Genomic DNA, 17,841 nt, shown 5'->3' with positions numbered 1-17,841 from the left:
AGAAAGAGAGAGAAAAAAAGACAAGGGCCAGATGAGAGAGAGTGAGAGAGAGAGAGAGAGAGAGGAGATGATCAAAAGAATGAAGATTTTTTTAGTTCAACATGAGTGAGATTTTTTTTATTTTTTTTATTTTAAACATAATCTGTAGACGGATTGTGGATTTGCGCGGGTAGATTCAGATCTGACCCAAACCCAATTTTGAATGTAAAAATAGACCCGGACTTGCCCTATTTATGCATGCGGATAGGTTAGATTTGTGCGGGTTGCGCAATTGGATAAACTGTTACTGGTTAGGAGTTAAAAAATCATAAATTTTTGCTCTGTTTGATAGAGTTTTTGAAGTTTAATTTTATCCCTTAATTTGAGTGTGTTGTTTGGTTACAATTTTAGAAAATTAATTCCACGCTCGCTTTTCAAAACACTTTTCAATATCATATGTCACATCACTCAATTCAAATTCTTTTCAAAACTCATAACTAAACAAATTTTTTACACTTAAATCATAATTTCAAAACTCACAAAGTTAAAATACAACTCTATTATCAAATCATAATTTTAAAACTCTATCCCACGGAACCTTTATTATTCTTTGGTTTTTAATTTTTTAATAATTTTTAACTTTTTAATTATTATTGTAATCCCCCAGACGTGCACTAAGTAAAAAATCAAACAAAATCGACCGCTATGATTTGAATCGGAGCAGGTTGCAATTGTTTTAGTTTTCGGGTCAGCCCTATATCTTTCTCGTTATCTCTCTTCATTCACACAACTAACATGGGGATTCTATCTTGGTGGGGAGGAAAGAAGGAGGCTCCATCCTCCTCCGGAAGCAAACCCACCCAGAAACCCGTCCCGAAGGACAAGCCTTTGCCCCAGCAATCCGAGGTCCCGGGTATGAACGGCGCTGTGGAGGTCATCCGTTCCGGAGCTCCGCCGCCCGACGTCACGGTCTTCGAGTTCGGGTCGGTAGCCACTTCCACCGACAAGGTCACCCTGGCCGGGTACTGTCCCGTATCCGACGAGCTCGAACCCTGCCGCTGGGAGATCTTACCGGCCAGTGGCGACGATGCTCCTCAGTTTCGCGTGGTCTTCTGAGAGGGGGCAAAAATTGCTACCGAAGATTGTAAGAAATTTCGGAGACCTTGCTATGAGTTTGACTGAGTGAAATCCAAGATGTTTTTTTTTTTTGGTATAATTCACTGAACTTGAATGAAAAAAAAAATTTAAAATTGTACTTCTTAGTTTTAATTTGGCTGTTTTTGTGGAGGTTTGTGTTTTTCTTGCATATTTAAGAATTGGGTTTTGATTTGATTAGTTCAGTTTTAGTTTTTGCATATGCTATTCTGTTTAATTTTGATATATGCATCTATACCCTTCCAGTGTTTGTATTTGTACTGTTGAGTGTACTTAGGAATATATTCAGTAACTTCATCTCTAATTTGGTAAGGGGTTAATATTCATCTCTAAGGCTGTGTTTTGAATCATGAATTTTGGGTAGCGATTTAGAAAGGGAAACGAATATACGAGGTAAATGGATAAAAAGCTTAGCTTACCTATGATCCTCCCCAGACACCACAGTGGCTGGAGTCTCTTGCACTAGGGCTGACTTTTAGGTAAAGGGAAGAGGAAGGTAAAGGGAAGAGGAAGTGAAGTGGAGGAGATCTATCATCTTCTTTTGTAGAAGAAGAACAATTGACATGTCTATAGTGTGATTTGATGTATTTTTTAGGTAGTGTTTGGGATGAACATCTGCATTGGGAACTGCAAGCTCATTCTAGTGGGAGAGATTCAAAATGTTCGAGGACTGGCCGAATTCTTGAGATTGAGAGTGGGATCCCTCTCAACAAATACAAATTTGGGTCTTCCTTCAACTTAGAAGGTTTATAGCTATTTGGGATGAGGTTATGTAACACCTTGAGATTGGCTTGTAGGGTGGAAGCGACAATATTTATCTAAGGGAGATAAAATTACTCTTATCAAGAATACATTGGCTAGTCTACCTATTTATTTGATGTTTCTATTCCCTCTACCTGCATCAGTGGAAAGAGTTTTGACAAGTTGAGAATTTTTTTTTTTGAGGTTTAGAGGAGTTCAAATTTCATCTTGTAGATTGGAATGTGTGTGTTCCTATTGAAGATGGTGGTTTGGGCCTTCGCCATTTTTGTCAGTTCAATCAAACACTACTGGGGAAGTGCCTATGGAGATATATGTAGAGGAGTCTTTGTTGCTTATCATAAAATAAATAAATAAAATATAATAATAATATTAAGTTAAGGAGGAGCACCAATTATGGGAAAAGCCAGAAGGGTGATTGATTGCAAGTTTGGAGTGGACCAAGGAGGATGGACATCTAAGGTACATTGAGAGCCATATGAGGTGGGTGTGGAGGCCTTGTTGACTTTTTTGAGCTTTCTGAGCTCCTTTATGAGATCTGATGTTCCATCAAACATAGTGGATAGATAGGAAGAGGCGGAAGCATGGAAATTGGATTTTCTTGTTCAAATCCTATGATTCCTTGATTATTGGTGGGACGAGGAACTGTTTCCCATTGAAGATCTTTTGGAAGTCGAGAATTATAACAAAAGTAACATTTTATTATTATTTTTTAGAAATCCAGTTTGGACTCCATTCTTACTATTGATAATTTGGTGAAAAGAGGTTTCATACATAACCTAATAGGTGTTATTATAAAGTGGAGGAGACAGTGGACATAGGTGGAGCCAGAATTTTTGCAAATATAATAGACATGTTTATCCTTAATTATCTCAATCTATCCATGAATTCACAACCACTTGGTGGGTCTTGAGTTATTGGCATTGTATATTGGATGGTTGAGATTTTTCTTTCAAACAAATGTGGAATGGTTACAAATCCTAAATCCAAATTCTATAAGCTAGTTCACCTGCTCTGGATTAGGAATGCAGTAAAGTTTGGCCCTGAAACCAGCCTTTGCCTTGAATTAGTATTTCAAGCATATAAGTGTACTCTACCATTAGAACTATAAATAAACTAGGTTTTGTTGTATAACTTTGTTTCTAGTGGTTTCTTTCTGGCTTAATGTCTGATGGAATGATAGTAACCATTTTGACAGGAATTTGGTGTAGAATTACGAATCTTTCTGTCTCTGATAGCAAGAATCAGTGGAAAAGGATAGGAAACTTGAAATTGTTTATCAGTTGTTGGTTAGTTGGATCTTCTCTAGTCTTGTTTTGTTTCTTCATCTTTTTGTGTTGTGTTTGGTGTAAACCGTTTTTAGTCTTCCTTTGCCACATTTGTTTGATAGAAGCCAGAGAGGGTTAGCAAACATATAGAGCATTGTTTCCATGATACAAATTATTATTTTGCCTGTATCCCCTGTGTATTCACTATCCCATCGCTGTGAAGTATGCTCTAAAACTTTCCCTTCCAAAAGCTGTGTCATTGTTGTATTTGACCAATGTCGCCCTCTTTAAACTTGTCATGCCAAAAAACAATTAGGGTTATAACTTACTCGCAGGTTCTTCCTAATCTGATTGAAAGAGTTTATGTGAGAATTTTGAATTTAACCATTGCTGCTAGTTGAAAACATATAGATCTGCTATTTTCATATATGGAAACCAAGTAATCGATGTTTTGATAGGTGTTTGAGCATCATTCATGCACGAGAGTAAAGTGTTTTGATATCATAATTTTTTTTTTTTTTTACGACAACATATCATTGATTGTTTGGTTCACTTTTCTTTACATGTTTTTTGCGGTCATAGCATTACTGACAACAGGAGCAAGAATGGCAGTTAGTTCGTTTGCCAGGATTGAACTTCAAAAAAGGCATGGCGGAGGGAAGAAGAAAAAAAAAAAAAAAAAACTCTACACATTATAATTCAACTGGTGGTGGTTATTGTTGGTTTTGTAAGAAAAAATGAAAAAAGAAAAAGAAGAAGAATAAATAAGAAGAAAAGAAAAGAAAGTGACTATTGCTGGGCATCTACTGCAGTTGCCAATGAGCTGCAACGATTGAAAATGTTGGTATTACTACAGTCCATCTCCAATCATTCAAGCATTGTAATTTTCAAAAGAGGTTTCCAGTTTTTATTTATTTTTTTTTTTTCATATGTAATTTTCAAAAGAGGTTTCCAGTTATTTATTTATTTATTTATTTTCATATCTGAATGAAGTTTCAAGTTCAAAGACCTACTTTGAACATTCAAAATCAACTTAAAACTCAATTTTTTTTAAAAATAATAAAATACAAAGACAATTGCAGTCTAGTCTACCATGAGTCTAATTTCATGTGAACCTTTTATTTGTAGTCCTCTATGCATAAATTATTCATGAAAAAAATAATAATTTGTAATTATATAATTTCATTATAATTGTCTTTGAAAAAATTAACAATTTATTTTCACAATCACACTATTCAACTTTTGAAAATAAATGTAATAAAATTATATGATTTTAATTTTTCAATCAATTAAATATAAATGATTTGAATTATGAGAATATGAACCCAGACTAATAGTAATTCAATCCAAATATTGTACTGAATATTCATTATGCAGCTGTGAACCATCAACTTCATATTATGGCATTCTTTTATTTTTGCAACATGCTTAATCATATTTGTGAATCAAATTCTGGGTTACTATTATTGTTTTTAATTTGAAATTCACAATTATTCACAAGTTTTGGAAAAAAATTTTAGAAAATTTTGTTTGATTTAATTACATTGGAAAACTTATTTGTAGGGAATATTTCCCAAAAATTTTTAAGGAATTTTTCCCAAAAATTTTTAGGAAACACAAACCAAATAAGGCCAATAAAATCTCTCTCCTCACCATTTCTTCATCTCAAAGTCTTACTCTATTTCATTGATAACAACCACAGCCCCTCCGTTCAAAGAAAAAACTAGTGTCCCTAGTGTACTCATTACAGGAGAAACTAGAGAGAGAGAGAGAGAGAGAGAGTTAGAAGGAAATGGAGGTGGGTAGAAGAAAGCGCATAACATGGGAGAGCAGAATCAAGAGTGATGAACTCAACGGAGGACTCAAAATCTTCCATGGTGAAGAAGAGAACTCGGAAGAAAGTCGTCCTGAAACCCAGACTGGATTCCAGAGGATTTCTCAAACCCATAATAAATTGCAGAGTTTAGGCAAGTTTTCACTCATGGATGGATTTGATTTCTTTTTTCATTTTTTTGGATGCTACTTCACTATACCTCTCCATTTTCAAGCATTCATTTTGTGATGTTTGTTAAATTTTAACAGCTGATTTGGTTATGTGGAGAGATGTCTCAAAATCAGCATTCATGTTCGGTATTGGAACATTTATCATAATTGCATCATCTTACACCAAAGATATCAATATCAGGTCAGAAATAGTACTCCAAGCTCATATGACACAACACAACTACTCTAACCATGCTCATTATCCAATTTTTCTTGTTCATTTTACTCATCTCCTGTTTCAAAACAGAGCACAGAGCTAAAAACACTCTTTGATGATTTTACAGCTTCATAACTGCGGTTTCTTATCTGGGTCTTGTCTATCTTGCTGCAATCTTCTTATTCAAATCCATTATTTGCAGGTAATTTATTAAATGAAGAACTTTAGATAAATGAAAAAGAGCAAAATAATTGCAAATTAAGTAGGTGCAAGGGAGAACTGTGTCATTTTCGCACAGTTCTCACTTATTGATTTTCGATTATTTGTCTGTTTCCTATTCATCTGAAACTCCCTTTATTCTTTTTTATTTTTATGGGAAAGTTCATTTACCACATAGGAGTTAATTAAAGACTTGTTTGATGGTTTCTTTTTTTTTTTTTTTTTTGCTATAATTTTGGAAAAAAAATAACAGGGGAGTTATAGGAGGAGATGATACAAACCAAGACTACATTGTTGGGGAAGAAGAGGCAGTATGGTTAGTAAAAATGATTCTTCCTTATTTGAATGAGTTTCTTCTAAAGTTCAGAACCCTTTTTTGTGGAGATCCTGCCACTACAATGAAGGTGAGTTTCATTTCACTCATTTTCTATAGTTTATCAAGTAACAAGTGCTACATACTCAGAAAAAATATCAGAATAATGTTTAAAATTTGAATCTATAGTATAGATTTAAACTTGATCCTATATATTACTTTCGAAGTGAATTTGATCTACTCAATAGGAAGTTTAGGCAACTTTTTTTTCCTTTTCTATAGTATAGATCTCCAATATTCTTTCTTCTTGTTGTTTTATTGTTTTTAAATGTTACCTTGTCAGTTGGCAATCATGCTATTTGTTTTGGCGAGGTTTGGCAGCACCATAACTATTTGGAAGATGGCCAAATTGGGTGAGTTATGATTTCATTTTAATTTTCAAAATGGAGATTGTTATTTACACCTCTCACTGGCTATTCACACTCCATATTGTGTTTTGGTTAAGAACAAAATTTAAAGGATAGAAAACAAAAGTAGAGTATGAATAGTAATTTCCTTAAAAATTTGGGTGCTAAATTTGTTGACTAATCTTTTTTATTCATCATTTTAGTGGAGTTAAAAGTCTATTTTGCCTTGGCCCAGTGGCAATATAGGTGTTACATTGGAGACTCATCAATTATAAATAAAATTGTAAAGTGTGTTTGTATTACGAATTTGGGATGAGATTTGGAAAAAAAAAAATGTAAAAGAAATTTTAATGAAGTGTAAGTTAAATTTTTGTTTAATGTTTTTTTTTTTTTTTTCAAATTCCTGATCTAGAGACGGTGTAAACTAATTAAGTTGAATAATAGTGTTTAAATTGTTGTTCAAAAAAAAGATTGTTCAAGCTTAATTTAAAATTTTAATGAATGAATTTCAAAATGTGCAAATTTAACTTGTTTATCTTTCAATATAATCTCAAACGATATTTAGTCGAATTGAATTTGAATGTATAAATGTGCAAATTTAATTATTTCTTTTACAATGTATATAAATTTATTGACTCGATATAAAAAAAGTAACATTTTCAAAATATGTTTATCTTTGCAAAATAAATTAGGTTAAAAAAAGCTTAAATCATTTTACAATTCTCACTATCAAAGAAATAATCATTGTGTTTGGTTTTAATTTTTTAGATTTAATTTTTTGAAAATTGAATTTTTAATTTTTTTTTATTTTAGTGAATATTTTTAAAATTTTAAACATTTTTTTTTACTTTTTTTAAATGCACTTTATTTAGATGTATCTAAAAAATAAAATATTTATAAATAAATATTTTACAAAATCAATAAATATACAAGAATATGAAAAATGTATTGAATTTTTTAATTTTTTTTAATATTTTTGGTATTTAGTGAGTTTTTTAAATATTTTTTTACGAATATTATATTTGTTAAGTGTATTTATGTTACGTGTATTTAAAAATTAAAAAAAATTACTTTGAATATTTAAAAAAAAATAGTGAAAAAAAAGAAAAGAAAAATAAAAAAAAATTCAGTGCGTTTGGTTTCAATTTTCTGGATTAAGTTTTTTAAAAATTGAGTTTTTTGGTTTTCGTATTCTTTTGTTTTTAGTGAATATTTTTTAAATTTAAAATATTTTTTTTTACTTTTTTAGATGCGCCTTAGTTAGATGTAACTAAAAGGTAAAAAATTTGTGAAAAAATATTTTAAAAAATTAATAAATACATAAAAATATAAAAATGGTACTGAATTTTTGAATTTTTTTTTATATTTTTGGTATTTAGTGAATTTTTAAAAGATTTTTTTTACAATTTTTTTACTTTTTAGGTGTATTATGCTATGTGTGTCTAAAAAGTAAAAAAATTGCTTAAAATATTAAAAAAAATTAATAAAAACAAAAAGACACAAAAAATAAGAAAATATAACTTTTTAAAAAGTGCTTTTTGAAAAATAAAAACAAGCTTAATTTTAAAAAAAATAAATCTTAAAAATTCAAATCAAACAAGTTGCATAATTTTACTAATTGGCATGATCTATTGTGGGATCCATGACAATTGTTAAAAATTTGTTAAAATATTAGTTAATAAAATTTAAATAATTATACAATAACTCCAATTTGAAACACGAGGAATGTGACACAAGTTTAATCTTAATGTAGCATTTTTACATAATTTTACGTGATAAATATTTCTTGGGTATCCTATAAATGCTTATTTTTGCTTGATAATTTTCTCCAATTTTTTCTTGAAAACCAAATAGATCTAACCAAAATGTTAAAATTTTCTGAGCATTATTTAATTATTTATATTATGGACTGTCGTTTTGCGCTGACTCTATGTGTGGTGTGAACAGGGTTTTTTGGAGTATTCAGCTTACCAAAGATATGCTCATCCTATTCCAGTGACCCTGGTGTACTCATTACAAGAGAAACTAGACAGACAGAGAGAGAGAGTTATAAGGAAATGGAGCTGGGTAGAAGAAAGCGCACAACAAGAAATGGTGTGGTGGCAGGTTCTGTTTGGGAGAGCAGAATGAAGAGTGATGAAGTCAAAGGAGGAATCAAAGTCTTCAATGGTGAAGAAGAGAACTCAAAATTGGTTTCAAATAAATCTTTGGATGGTCCAAGCAAAAATTTAGATGGGTTGGGTGATGGAACTGGGAGGAATTCATTTGAATTGAAGGTGGCGAAACCGGAGTCGAATGAGGCTTTTGTTGAGTCTGTTGTGGCAATTGAGAAGAGCCCAGTTGGAATTGTGGAGACTAGATCTGATGAAACTAGAGAGAGAGAGAGAGAGAGTTATAAGGAAATGGAGGTGGGTAGAAGAAAGCGCATAACATGGGAGAGCAGAATAAAGAGTGATGAACTCAACGGAGGACTCAAAATCTTCTATGGTGAAGAAGAGAACTCAGAAGAGAGTGGTGACAAAAGTTTGAGACCAAAACCAAGTCCTATTGGGGTCAGTGGCAAGAGGAAGACATGGAAATCTGAGAATTCTGATGGTCTTGGGAGAAGCCCAATTCAGATTGCAAGGCAAAGATCTGAAATAAACAAGAATTTGGATGTACAATGTAAGGAGTTGAGTGTGTCTACTAATGGAATCAAGAAAAACCCAGTTCAGTCAAAGAAATCAAGATCTGAGCAACTAAGTGTGTCTGTTAATGGAATTGAGAGAAGCCCAATTCACAAAATGAAGACAAGATCTAAGGAATCTAAGGAGTTAAATGTGTTTGTTGAAAGAACTGAGAGAAAGCTAAATCAGGTTAGGAAGGCAAACTCTGAATCCCAGAAGTTAGTTGGTGAATCTGATGATGGAAACGAGAGGAATTTAGTTCAATTGAGGAAAGTGAAGCCAGAGTCCAACAAGGCTTTGGATGAATCCGTAGATACAAAAGCAAAATTGGTTTCAAATAAATCTTCGGATGGTCCAAGCAAAAATTTAGATGGGTTGGGTGATGGAACTGGGAGGAATTCATTTGAATTGAAGGTGGCGAAACCGGAGTCGAACGAGGCTTTTGTTGAGTTTGTTGTGGCAATTGAGAAGAGCCCAGTTGGAATTGCGGAGACTAGATCTGATGAAACTAGAGAGAGAGAGAGAGAGGGTTATAAGGAAATGGAGGTGGGTAGAAGAAAGCGCATAACATGGGAGAGCAGAATAAAGAGTGATGAACTCAACGGAGGACTCAAAATCTTCCATGGTGAAGAAGAGAACTCAGAAGAGAGTGGTGACAAAAGTTTGAGACCAAAACCAAGTCCTATTGGGGTCAGTGGCAAGAGGAAGACATGGAAATCTGAGAATTCTGATGGGCTTGAGAGAAGCCCAATTCAGATTGCAAGGCAAAGATTTGAAATAAACAAGAATTTGGATGTACAGTGTAAGGAGTCGAGTGTATCTACTGATGGAATCAAGAAAAACCCAGTTCAGTCAAAGAAATCAAGATCTGAGCAACTAAGTGTGTTTGTTAATGGAATTGAGAGAAGCTCATTTCACAAAATGAAGACAAGATCTGAGGAATCTAAGGAGCTAAATGTGTTTGTTGAAAGAACTGAGAGAAACCCAAATCAGGCTAGGAAGGCAAAGTCTGAATCCCAGAAGTTAGTTGGTGAATCTGATGATGGAAACGAGAGGAATTTAGTTCAATTGAGTAAAGTGAAGTCAGGGTCCACTAAGGCTTTGGATGAATCCGTAGATACAAAAGCAAAATTGGTTTCAAATAAATCTTTGGATGGCCCAAACAAAAATTTAGATGGGTTGAGTGATGGAACTGGGGGGAATTCATTTGAATTGAAGGTGGCAAAATTGATATTAAAATTTGAATCTATGGTATAGATTTAAACTTGATCCTATATATTACTTTTGAAATGAATTTGATCTACTCAATAGGAATTTTAGACAACTCTTTTTTCCTTTTCTATAGTATCATAATTTGAATCTATAGTGTAGATCTGCAGTAATTCTTTCTTCTTGTTCTTTTATTGTTTTTAAATGTGACCTTGTCAGTTGGCAATCATGCTGTTTGTTTTGGCGAGGTTTGGTAGCTCCATAACTATTTGGAAGATGGCCAAATTGGTTTAGTTATGATTTCATTTGAATTTTCAAAATGGAGATTGTTATTTACACCCCTCACTGGCTATTCACACTCAATATTGTGTTTTGGTTAAGAACAAAATTTAAAGGATAGAAAGCAAAAGTAGAGTATAAATAGTAATTTTCTTAAAAATTTTGGTGCTAAATTTGTTTACTAATCTTTTTTATTCATTATTATTCATCATTTTAGTGGAGTTAAAAGTCTATTTTGCCTTGGCCTAGTGGCAATATAGGTGTTACATTGGAGTCTCATCAATTATAAATAAAATTGTAAGGTGTGTTTGTATTACAAATTTGGGATGAGATTTGAAGAAAAAAAAAGATGTAAAAGAAATTTTAACGAAGTGTAAGTTAAATTTTTGCTTAATTTTTTTTTTTTTTTCAAATTCCTGATCCGGAGACAGTGTAAACTAATTAAGTTGAATAGTAGTGTTTAAATTGTTGTTCAAAAAAAAGATTGTTCAAGCTTAATTTAAAATTTTAATGAATGAATTTCAAAATGTGCAAATTTAACTTGTTTATCTTTCGATAAAATCTCAAACGATATTTAGTCGAATTGAATTTGAATGTATAAATGTGCAAATTTAATTATTTCTTTTATAGTGTATATAAATTTATTGACTCGATATAAAAAAAGTAACATTTTCAAAATATGTTTATCTTTGCAAAATAAATTAGGTAAAAAAAAGCTTAAATCATTTTACAATTCTCACTATCAAAGAAATAATGATTGTGTTTGGTTTCAATTTTTTAGATTTAATTTTTAAAAAATTGAATTTTTAATTTTTTTTTATTTTTAGTGAATATTTTTAAAATTTTAAATATTTTTTTTTATTTTTTAGATGTACCTTACTTAGATGTATTTAAAAAATAAAATGTTTATAAATAAATATTTTAAAAAATCAATAAATATACAAGAATATGAAAAATGTATTGAATTTTTAATTTTTTAAAAAATATTTTTGATATTTACTGAATTTTCTAAATATTTTCTTTTATAAATATAATACTTGTTAAGTGTATTTAGAAATTTAAAAAATTAATTTAGAATATTTTAAAAAATTAAGTAAAAAAAAATATATGAAATATAAAAAAATTAATTTTTTTAAAAGTGAATTTTAGAAATTCAAATCAAGCAAGCTGAATAATTTATTAATTAGCATGATCTATTGTGAGATCCAATGACAATTGTTAAAAATTTGTTAAAATATTAGTTAATAAAATTTAAATAATTATACAATAACTCCAATTTGATACACGAGGAATGTGCCACAAGTTTAATCCTAATGTAGCATTTTTACATAATTTTACGTGATAAATTTTTCTTGGGTATCCCATAAATGCTTATTTTTGCCTGATAGTTTTCTCTAATTTTTTCTCGGGAACCAAACAAATCTAACCAAAAAGTTAAAATTTTCTGAGCATTAATTATTTAATATTATGGACTGTCGTTTTGCGCTGACTAGTAGATGTGGTGTGACAACTAGGTGTGGTGTGCACAGAGTTTTTTGGAGTATTCAGCGTACCAAAGATATGCTCATCGTATTCCACGCTCATCACCGCCTACGGTAATAACACTCTCCACTATGCTTACTTTTTGTAATTCTCAAGCATTGTTTAGGAAGGGTTGATTTTGAGTAATGACAGGGATAATGAAGAAAATATTATAAGGATGGTTATGGAAGATTTTTCATTGTGAGATTATATATGTAATAAAATATTATATATTAATTAAAAAATGAAAAAATTTTGTGAAATATTTTATGATTTTTTTTTATGAACTCTAATATTATTCGTTGATTTTAACCTAAATTTTTTTTTAAAAAATCATTAAATAAGTAAAAAAAAAATTAGTAAATTATATAAAAATGCCAAAGATTTCTCCTTTTTTTTTCTCTATTTTTTTTTTAATTTTTTCGTAAAAAGTCAAAAAATCATTTCAAATATACTATTTTTTTTCCCTAGTAATTCTAGAGACTTAAAAGATTTATTAAATGTCTCACGTGGGTGTAACACACATAAGACCCACATGGTATGAATCTTACAGCCATGTGAGACATTTGGTAGAATTTTTTTGATAAATCTTTTGGGAGTCTCTAGCATTTTTCTTTTTTATCTCATATTTTAGTAAAAAATTCAAAAAAAAAAATTAAAATAACATGTTTCCAAACGAGATTTTAGAGCTCGTTTGGAAATTGACTATTTAAATTAATTTTTTACTAATATTTTATTAAATACGTATAAAAAAGTAAAAAGAATGATGTTATTGAAAGTTTTGGTTATTTTTGTGCAAAACTTGCTTTCCAAACGGAGGAAGCGAAGCGGTTAGAAAAGAATATTAGATCCCATAATTTTAATCAATTAATAACAAATTATGACACTATTTGAATTTGTCCCACGACTAGTGCATAATTTTTTTTATTTATTATTATTGGTAAATTACCATAAACCTTCTTAAACTATATAATTAATTTGTCATTTGTCCCTTTGAACTTCAAAATGTAACAGTTAACTACTTTGAATTTTCATCATTTTACACTCAATACATTTTGTTAGGATTTTGTCTTGGAATTTTAACGAAATCAATTCATGTGTGAAATACATGATACACTTATTATTTTTTAGAATAATAATATCCGTTATTGATTTTTTAAAAGCAATGATACTCTTATCTAATAATTTCATTTGTATTTTGTCTTTTTTATCTTAGTGGTAAAGTGCAAACAGAATCACTAGATAAATACATTATTGCCCTAAAAATTAAATAAATGTGTGATGTGCTTTATATATGATTTGACTTTGTGTAAATCCCTAACAAAATTCTAATAAAAATGATTAATTGTAACAAGATAATATTTTAAGGTGGTTTAACTGTTGAGTTTTGAAGTTTAGAGGAACAAAAAGCAAATTGTTCATAATTTAAGTTTATTATAATTTGCTCTTTATTTATTTATTACCTTCTTTTTTAGTATTTTTTAAGTGAAGAATGTATAAAATCTCTAAATAAAAATTCATATAATTTGATGTACAATAATTTTAAATGATAAATGTTAATTTTTGATTTGTCAATCATAAAATTTTAACTCTTTCTTAAATCATTGTGGATGGATTTAAAATTATTAATTATAAATTTTTAACATTTGTCAACAAGTATGTGTATGATAGTGCAACATTAGAGTATGGTATTGTTTGGTGCAATTTATCTGAGCGGCTTATAATTTTTTTTTTATTTATTCTGAGAGTCTATGCTAGATTGTTTAGTATAGTTTTTGCTTATAATTTATTAATAAGAAATAACTTAAATAAGTTTAAAAAAAGACTAATTTCGATTTTTTTTTTTAACTTTTACGTTTTTGCTTATAATTTATTAATAAAAAATAACTTAAATAAATTTTAAAAATTAATTTTTAATTTTTTTTTAATTTCGACTTTTAAATTATCAAGTTTTAATTTATAAGTAAACATTCGTATAAACCACACCATTGAATTTATCACAAAGCATTCTATGCTCTACCCCGGCCAGTGTGAGTCAGTGTGATATCTACTGGTTGTTTTGAGAAGTTGGTTAAAAATTAATTCTTTTAATTTTTTTTTAAAAATGTGTAAAAAATAAAAAAGGTGATATGATCCAAAATAAATTAAAAATTGACTTTTGGCTTTTGTGAGACTTACATTATATTGTTTGGTTGTAATTTTTATTATTTAGATTATATTCTAATAGTCATTCTATCAAACAAATTTGACGTATTTTTTAATTCCCAACTAATTACGCAATACATACATATAATTGAGATTATATATTTCCATATTTATCGTAAAATAAATGTGAACAAGAGGTAATTATATATCTCACTAATTTAGATGGATAATTAATCTTACACTAATATCATGGGTTGTTAATCTTTTCATTATTAATTGTGCTAATCAAACATACCCTAAGAATATAGATTTAATAATGGGCCTCTAAGCAAATACATATGGATGAGTTTTTTTTCATATATATATTAAAAAAAAAAACATCTTATTCACTAAAATCAATCTTTTGAACTCGGTTCAAGTGTGATGAATTTTATATATAAAGGAAAAAGAAATTTATTTTCTTGTATATATTATGTTCATTTGACATTAGAATTTTACAAGAAAAATTTAAATTTAACAGTTCATTTACCAAGAAAACAAAAGTTACAGGAAAGTTTAATTTTTTTTGGTTAAGATTTTCACAATGCAAAATCTACACATATGGATCTCATAAGTTTCTTACTGACCTGAACAATAAAATTTATGTGGAAAATTTGATTTCTTTGTAATTTACATGAAAACATATTTTATATGAGAGCGGTCTTCTTTATTCATTTATTTATTTGTTATTATAGGTAAATTTTGGATTGGACAATTGAGAGACGTTTGGGAATCATGCTCACACAAGAAGGCTGTGGCTTTTGGCATCTTTGCCCTTGTATGGAACCTGTCATCGGTCGTAGCTTGCATATGGGCAGGTAAGGACACTTTTGTCATTTCATTCATACCTATATATACGCATGAATAATAGTAAGTACATATAATAATGCATACTCTTAGGTTTTCTATAAAAAATAATGTATAGTATATATATTTTTCATCCCAAGTTCTCTCAACATAAGTAGTTTCGTGAAGTCGACAAATCTTAAAAACACATAAACATAATATTAGATTTAGTTAAATTTTGATAATCGTATGGTTATTATACAGTGTTTAACTGAATGCCTTGATTCGTGCAAAAACATATCAAACTTTTTTTTGTTACGTATTGTTTATCCATTTGAGTCATATAATTGCATTTAGAAATTGACTATTTTAGTTAATTTTTTGACTTCTTAAGAAAAGATATACAGAAAAATAGAGAGCGTGATGTGAAATATAGCTTTTTGAAACATTTCAAAAATATCACAAAATAAAAAAACATTTCAAACTTAATTTAGAAAATATAGCTTTTTGAGCATATTTTTTAAGCTGAAAAAATAAATAAACTAAAATTAAAATATATATATATATATATATATATATATCTTAACTTTTTAAATTACAAGTACTTAAACATGAAATTTCAAAATTTAAACTAAAAAAGTGCAAATAAATTTTGTAAAATAAATAACACATACATAAATTGTTGATAATATTTTTGGGTTTTTCTAACATGCATTATTGATTTACATCCCATGCAGTGTTCATGTTATTTGTGGCGTTCAGATGTTATCAACAATCACTTGTGAGAGATGATTGGGTAGAGGATGAAGCGAAATGTGAGACCACGTGTCAAGTGCAGATTGGAGGACAAAGACAAAGGCGTAGGCCTACCTTAGTGGAATTAAAAGAAAGAAAATAAATAAATAAAAAAAGGTTAAAGAATGCACACACACTAGAGTTATTATAACTAAAGTAGTTGTGCCACTGATTTGATCTAATTATCTGATATAAGAGAATAATATTTAGCCTCTTTTTTGCATTTTTAATTCTTTTTATTTCTTATTATTACTGTTTTTGGTGTACATATTTTGTATGGTGACACTTAATTCTCAATTAATATGGTGATATTACATGCACCAATTAATATACACACTAGTATACCAACTAGTGTTATGTCATTATTACTGACCTCACCTATTATACAAATTACAAATATTCAAAATTTCTAAAATTATGACATATCATTTGTTAGTATACTAGTTAGTATATTAATTGATACATATATCATTATTCCAATTAATATAAGTGTTGTAGTGTGTAGACCTCAATAATGGCTTTTGTACATTAGTGTGTACAAATAGATTTGATGATGTAAATTCAAAATTAGTGTGTCTTAAGATACAATTAGAAGAATGAATTTGATTCACATTTTTAAATTTTACATAAATTTCTATTTTTTTAATTTAAAATTATTTTTTAATATTTATTTTTGTCAAACTAATTTATATTTTAAAAACTAAACCAAACAAAGTGAAATAATACATCTTTTCAAAATTGTCAAGTAAATTTTTTTTTTGCTAAACTAACTTTAAGTTTTGTTTAAAAAACACAAAAGTTATAAAGTTAACCAGATAAGCGGATTATTACTTTAAAAAATTTGAGACAAACATTGGACCAATTTAAAAACAAAATAGGTTCATTCTAAATAATAAGAGTAATGCTATATATGATATAATTTTATATTTTATTCTATTTTTCTCATACTAAACAAAAAAGATAATATTTTTCAATTTAAACATGACATAATGAGGTTCACATTAAATGTGTAGGTGATTCTATCCTTGTGTTTAGAAGTGAAGAAAAAAAAAATAATAATCGTAAATTACACTGACCTTTCATAAGGTTGGGTGAAAATATAACAATTTTTATAATTTTGACATAAGTATATTAATTTTTATTTTAGTAAGGTTAATGGATCAAAATTAGGATAGATGGTGTGAAAATGTAAAAAATAAATAAATTGAAATATAAAAGTAGATGACAATAGCAAATATTTCATTATATAACTAGCAAGTAATTAAAGCTTCGTTTGAGATATGGGTTGATTTTTTAATTTTTTAACTTTTTGACTATTAACCTGATGTTAAAAAATCTCGTTTGGAAAGTGTTTTTTTGGCTTTTTTTACTTTTGTAAGAGAAAAAAAAAACATGATTATGGTTTGAATGTAACAATTTTTAGCTTGGGGCTAAAAGGCCTATTTTGACTTTTGAATAATACTATATGCACAAATTAGTGTACTAACTAGTGTACAAATTACAAATACCAAAAACCTATTAAATTATGTCACATTATCAATTGATACACTAATTAGTATATTAATTGGTGCATGTAGCACCATCGTTGTCTTTTTGTAACTATTTTATCCCTAACCAACCCCAATCCAAACCCAACTTCCCAAACGATTATTGATAAAAATAAAACTAATTAATTATTGAACTTAAAAAATTATGAAACTATATTTTTATGTCAAAATTATAAAATATAGGGACATTTACACATAAGTTCTAATTTATGAACTTATACTTTATTAAGTTCTAACTAAGATTTTTTTGGACCTTCAAATTCCATTAATTTCTTAATAGTCGAAGTTGTCTTGTTTGGAAAGAAAAAGCTCTAGGCTTTTTAGCTAAAATAGCCACACAAAACGTTATGTGATAAAAAATCGAAATATTACAACATTCAATAGCTGTTATAAGATATAAAAAGAATAATTCTTAACTCAAGGATGGTTGATTGGTGTGATGGAAGGAAATATTACAGTTATAAGATATAAAAACGTTAATTAACTCATGGGGAGTCTACTGGGGAAGTGGAGGACTCATGAGGGTAGGCTAACCTACAAGATACAAGGCTATT

General features: G+C 29.0%; 2 protein-coding genes across 3 annotated transcripts; both read left to right on the top strand.

Annotated features, from left to right (window-relative positions):
- Positions 1–767: 767 nt before the first annotated feature.
- Positions 768–16,102, top strand: LOC145806127 (uncharacterized). 2 transcript variants are annotated; one of them, XM_082902162.1, is made up of 10 exons: positions 3,743–4,001; positions 4,864–5,128; positions 5,244–5,346; positions 5,489–5,563; positions 5,834–5,984; positions 6,237–6,306; positions 8,248–10,217; positions 11,969–12,049; positions 14,855–14,977; positions 15,683–16,102. In XM_082902162.1, exons 2-9 carry the CDS (start codon positions 4,954–4,956, stop codon positions 14,876–14,878), a joined length of 2,649 nt encoding a protein of 882 aa, XP_082758288.1. In that variant the 5' UTR covers positions 3,743–4,001; positions 4,864–4,953; the 3' UTR covers positions 14,879–14,977; positions 15,683–16,102. The 2 variants fall into 2 exon arrangements, with proteins under 2 accessions (XP_082758287.1, XP_082758288.1); XM_082902161.1 differs by having other exon boundaries at positions 768–5,128.
- Positions 775–1,095, top strand: LOC145805357 (uncharacterized). The gene has a single exon (XM_082900479.1). It carries the CDS (start codon positions 775–777, stop codon positions 1,093–1,095), a length of 321 nt encoding a protein of 106 aa, XP_082756605.1.
- Positions 16,103–17,841: the final 1,739 nt, after the last annotated feature.

Source organism: Camellia sinensis, chromosome 13 (assembly GCF_055761805.1).
Source record: "Camellia sinensis isolate YWXY chromosome 13, ASM5576180v1, whole genome shotgun sequence".
Taxonomy (NCBI): Eukaryota; Viridiplantae; Streptophyta; class Magnoliopsida; order Ericales; family Theaceae; genus Camellia; species Camellia sinensis.
This window is presented reverse-complemented; position numbering and strand designations above follow the sequence as displayed.

Coding starts and splice junctions, on each gene's coding strand:
- LOC145806127 (XM_082902161.1), top strand. CDS start 4,954: ATGGAGGTGGGTAGAAGAAAGCGCATAACATGGGAGAGCAGAATCAAG. Junction 5,347..5,488: donor ACCAAAGATATCAATATCAG/GTCAGAAATAGT, acceptor ATGATTTTACAG/CTTCATAACTGCGGTTTCTT. Junction 5,564..5,833: donor TTCAAATCCATTATTTGCAG/GTAATTTATTAA, acceptor AAAAAATAACAG/GGGAGTTATAGGAGGAGATG.
- LOC145805357 (XM_082900479.1), top strand. CDS start 775: ATGGGGATTCTATCTTGGTGGGGAGGAAAGAAGGAGGCTCCATCCTCC.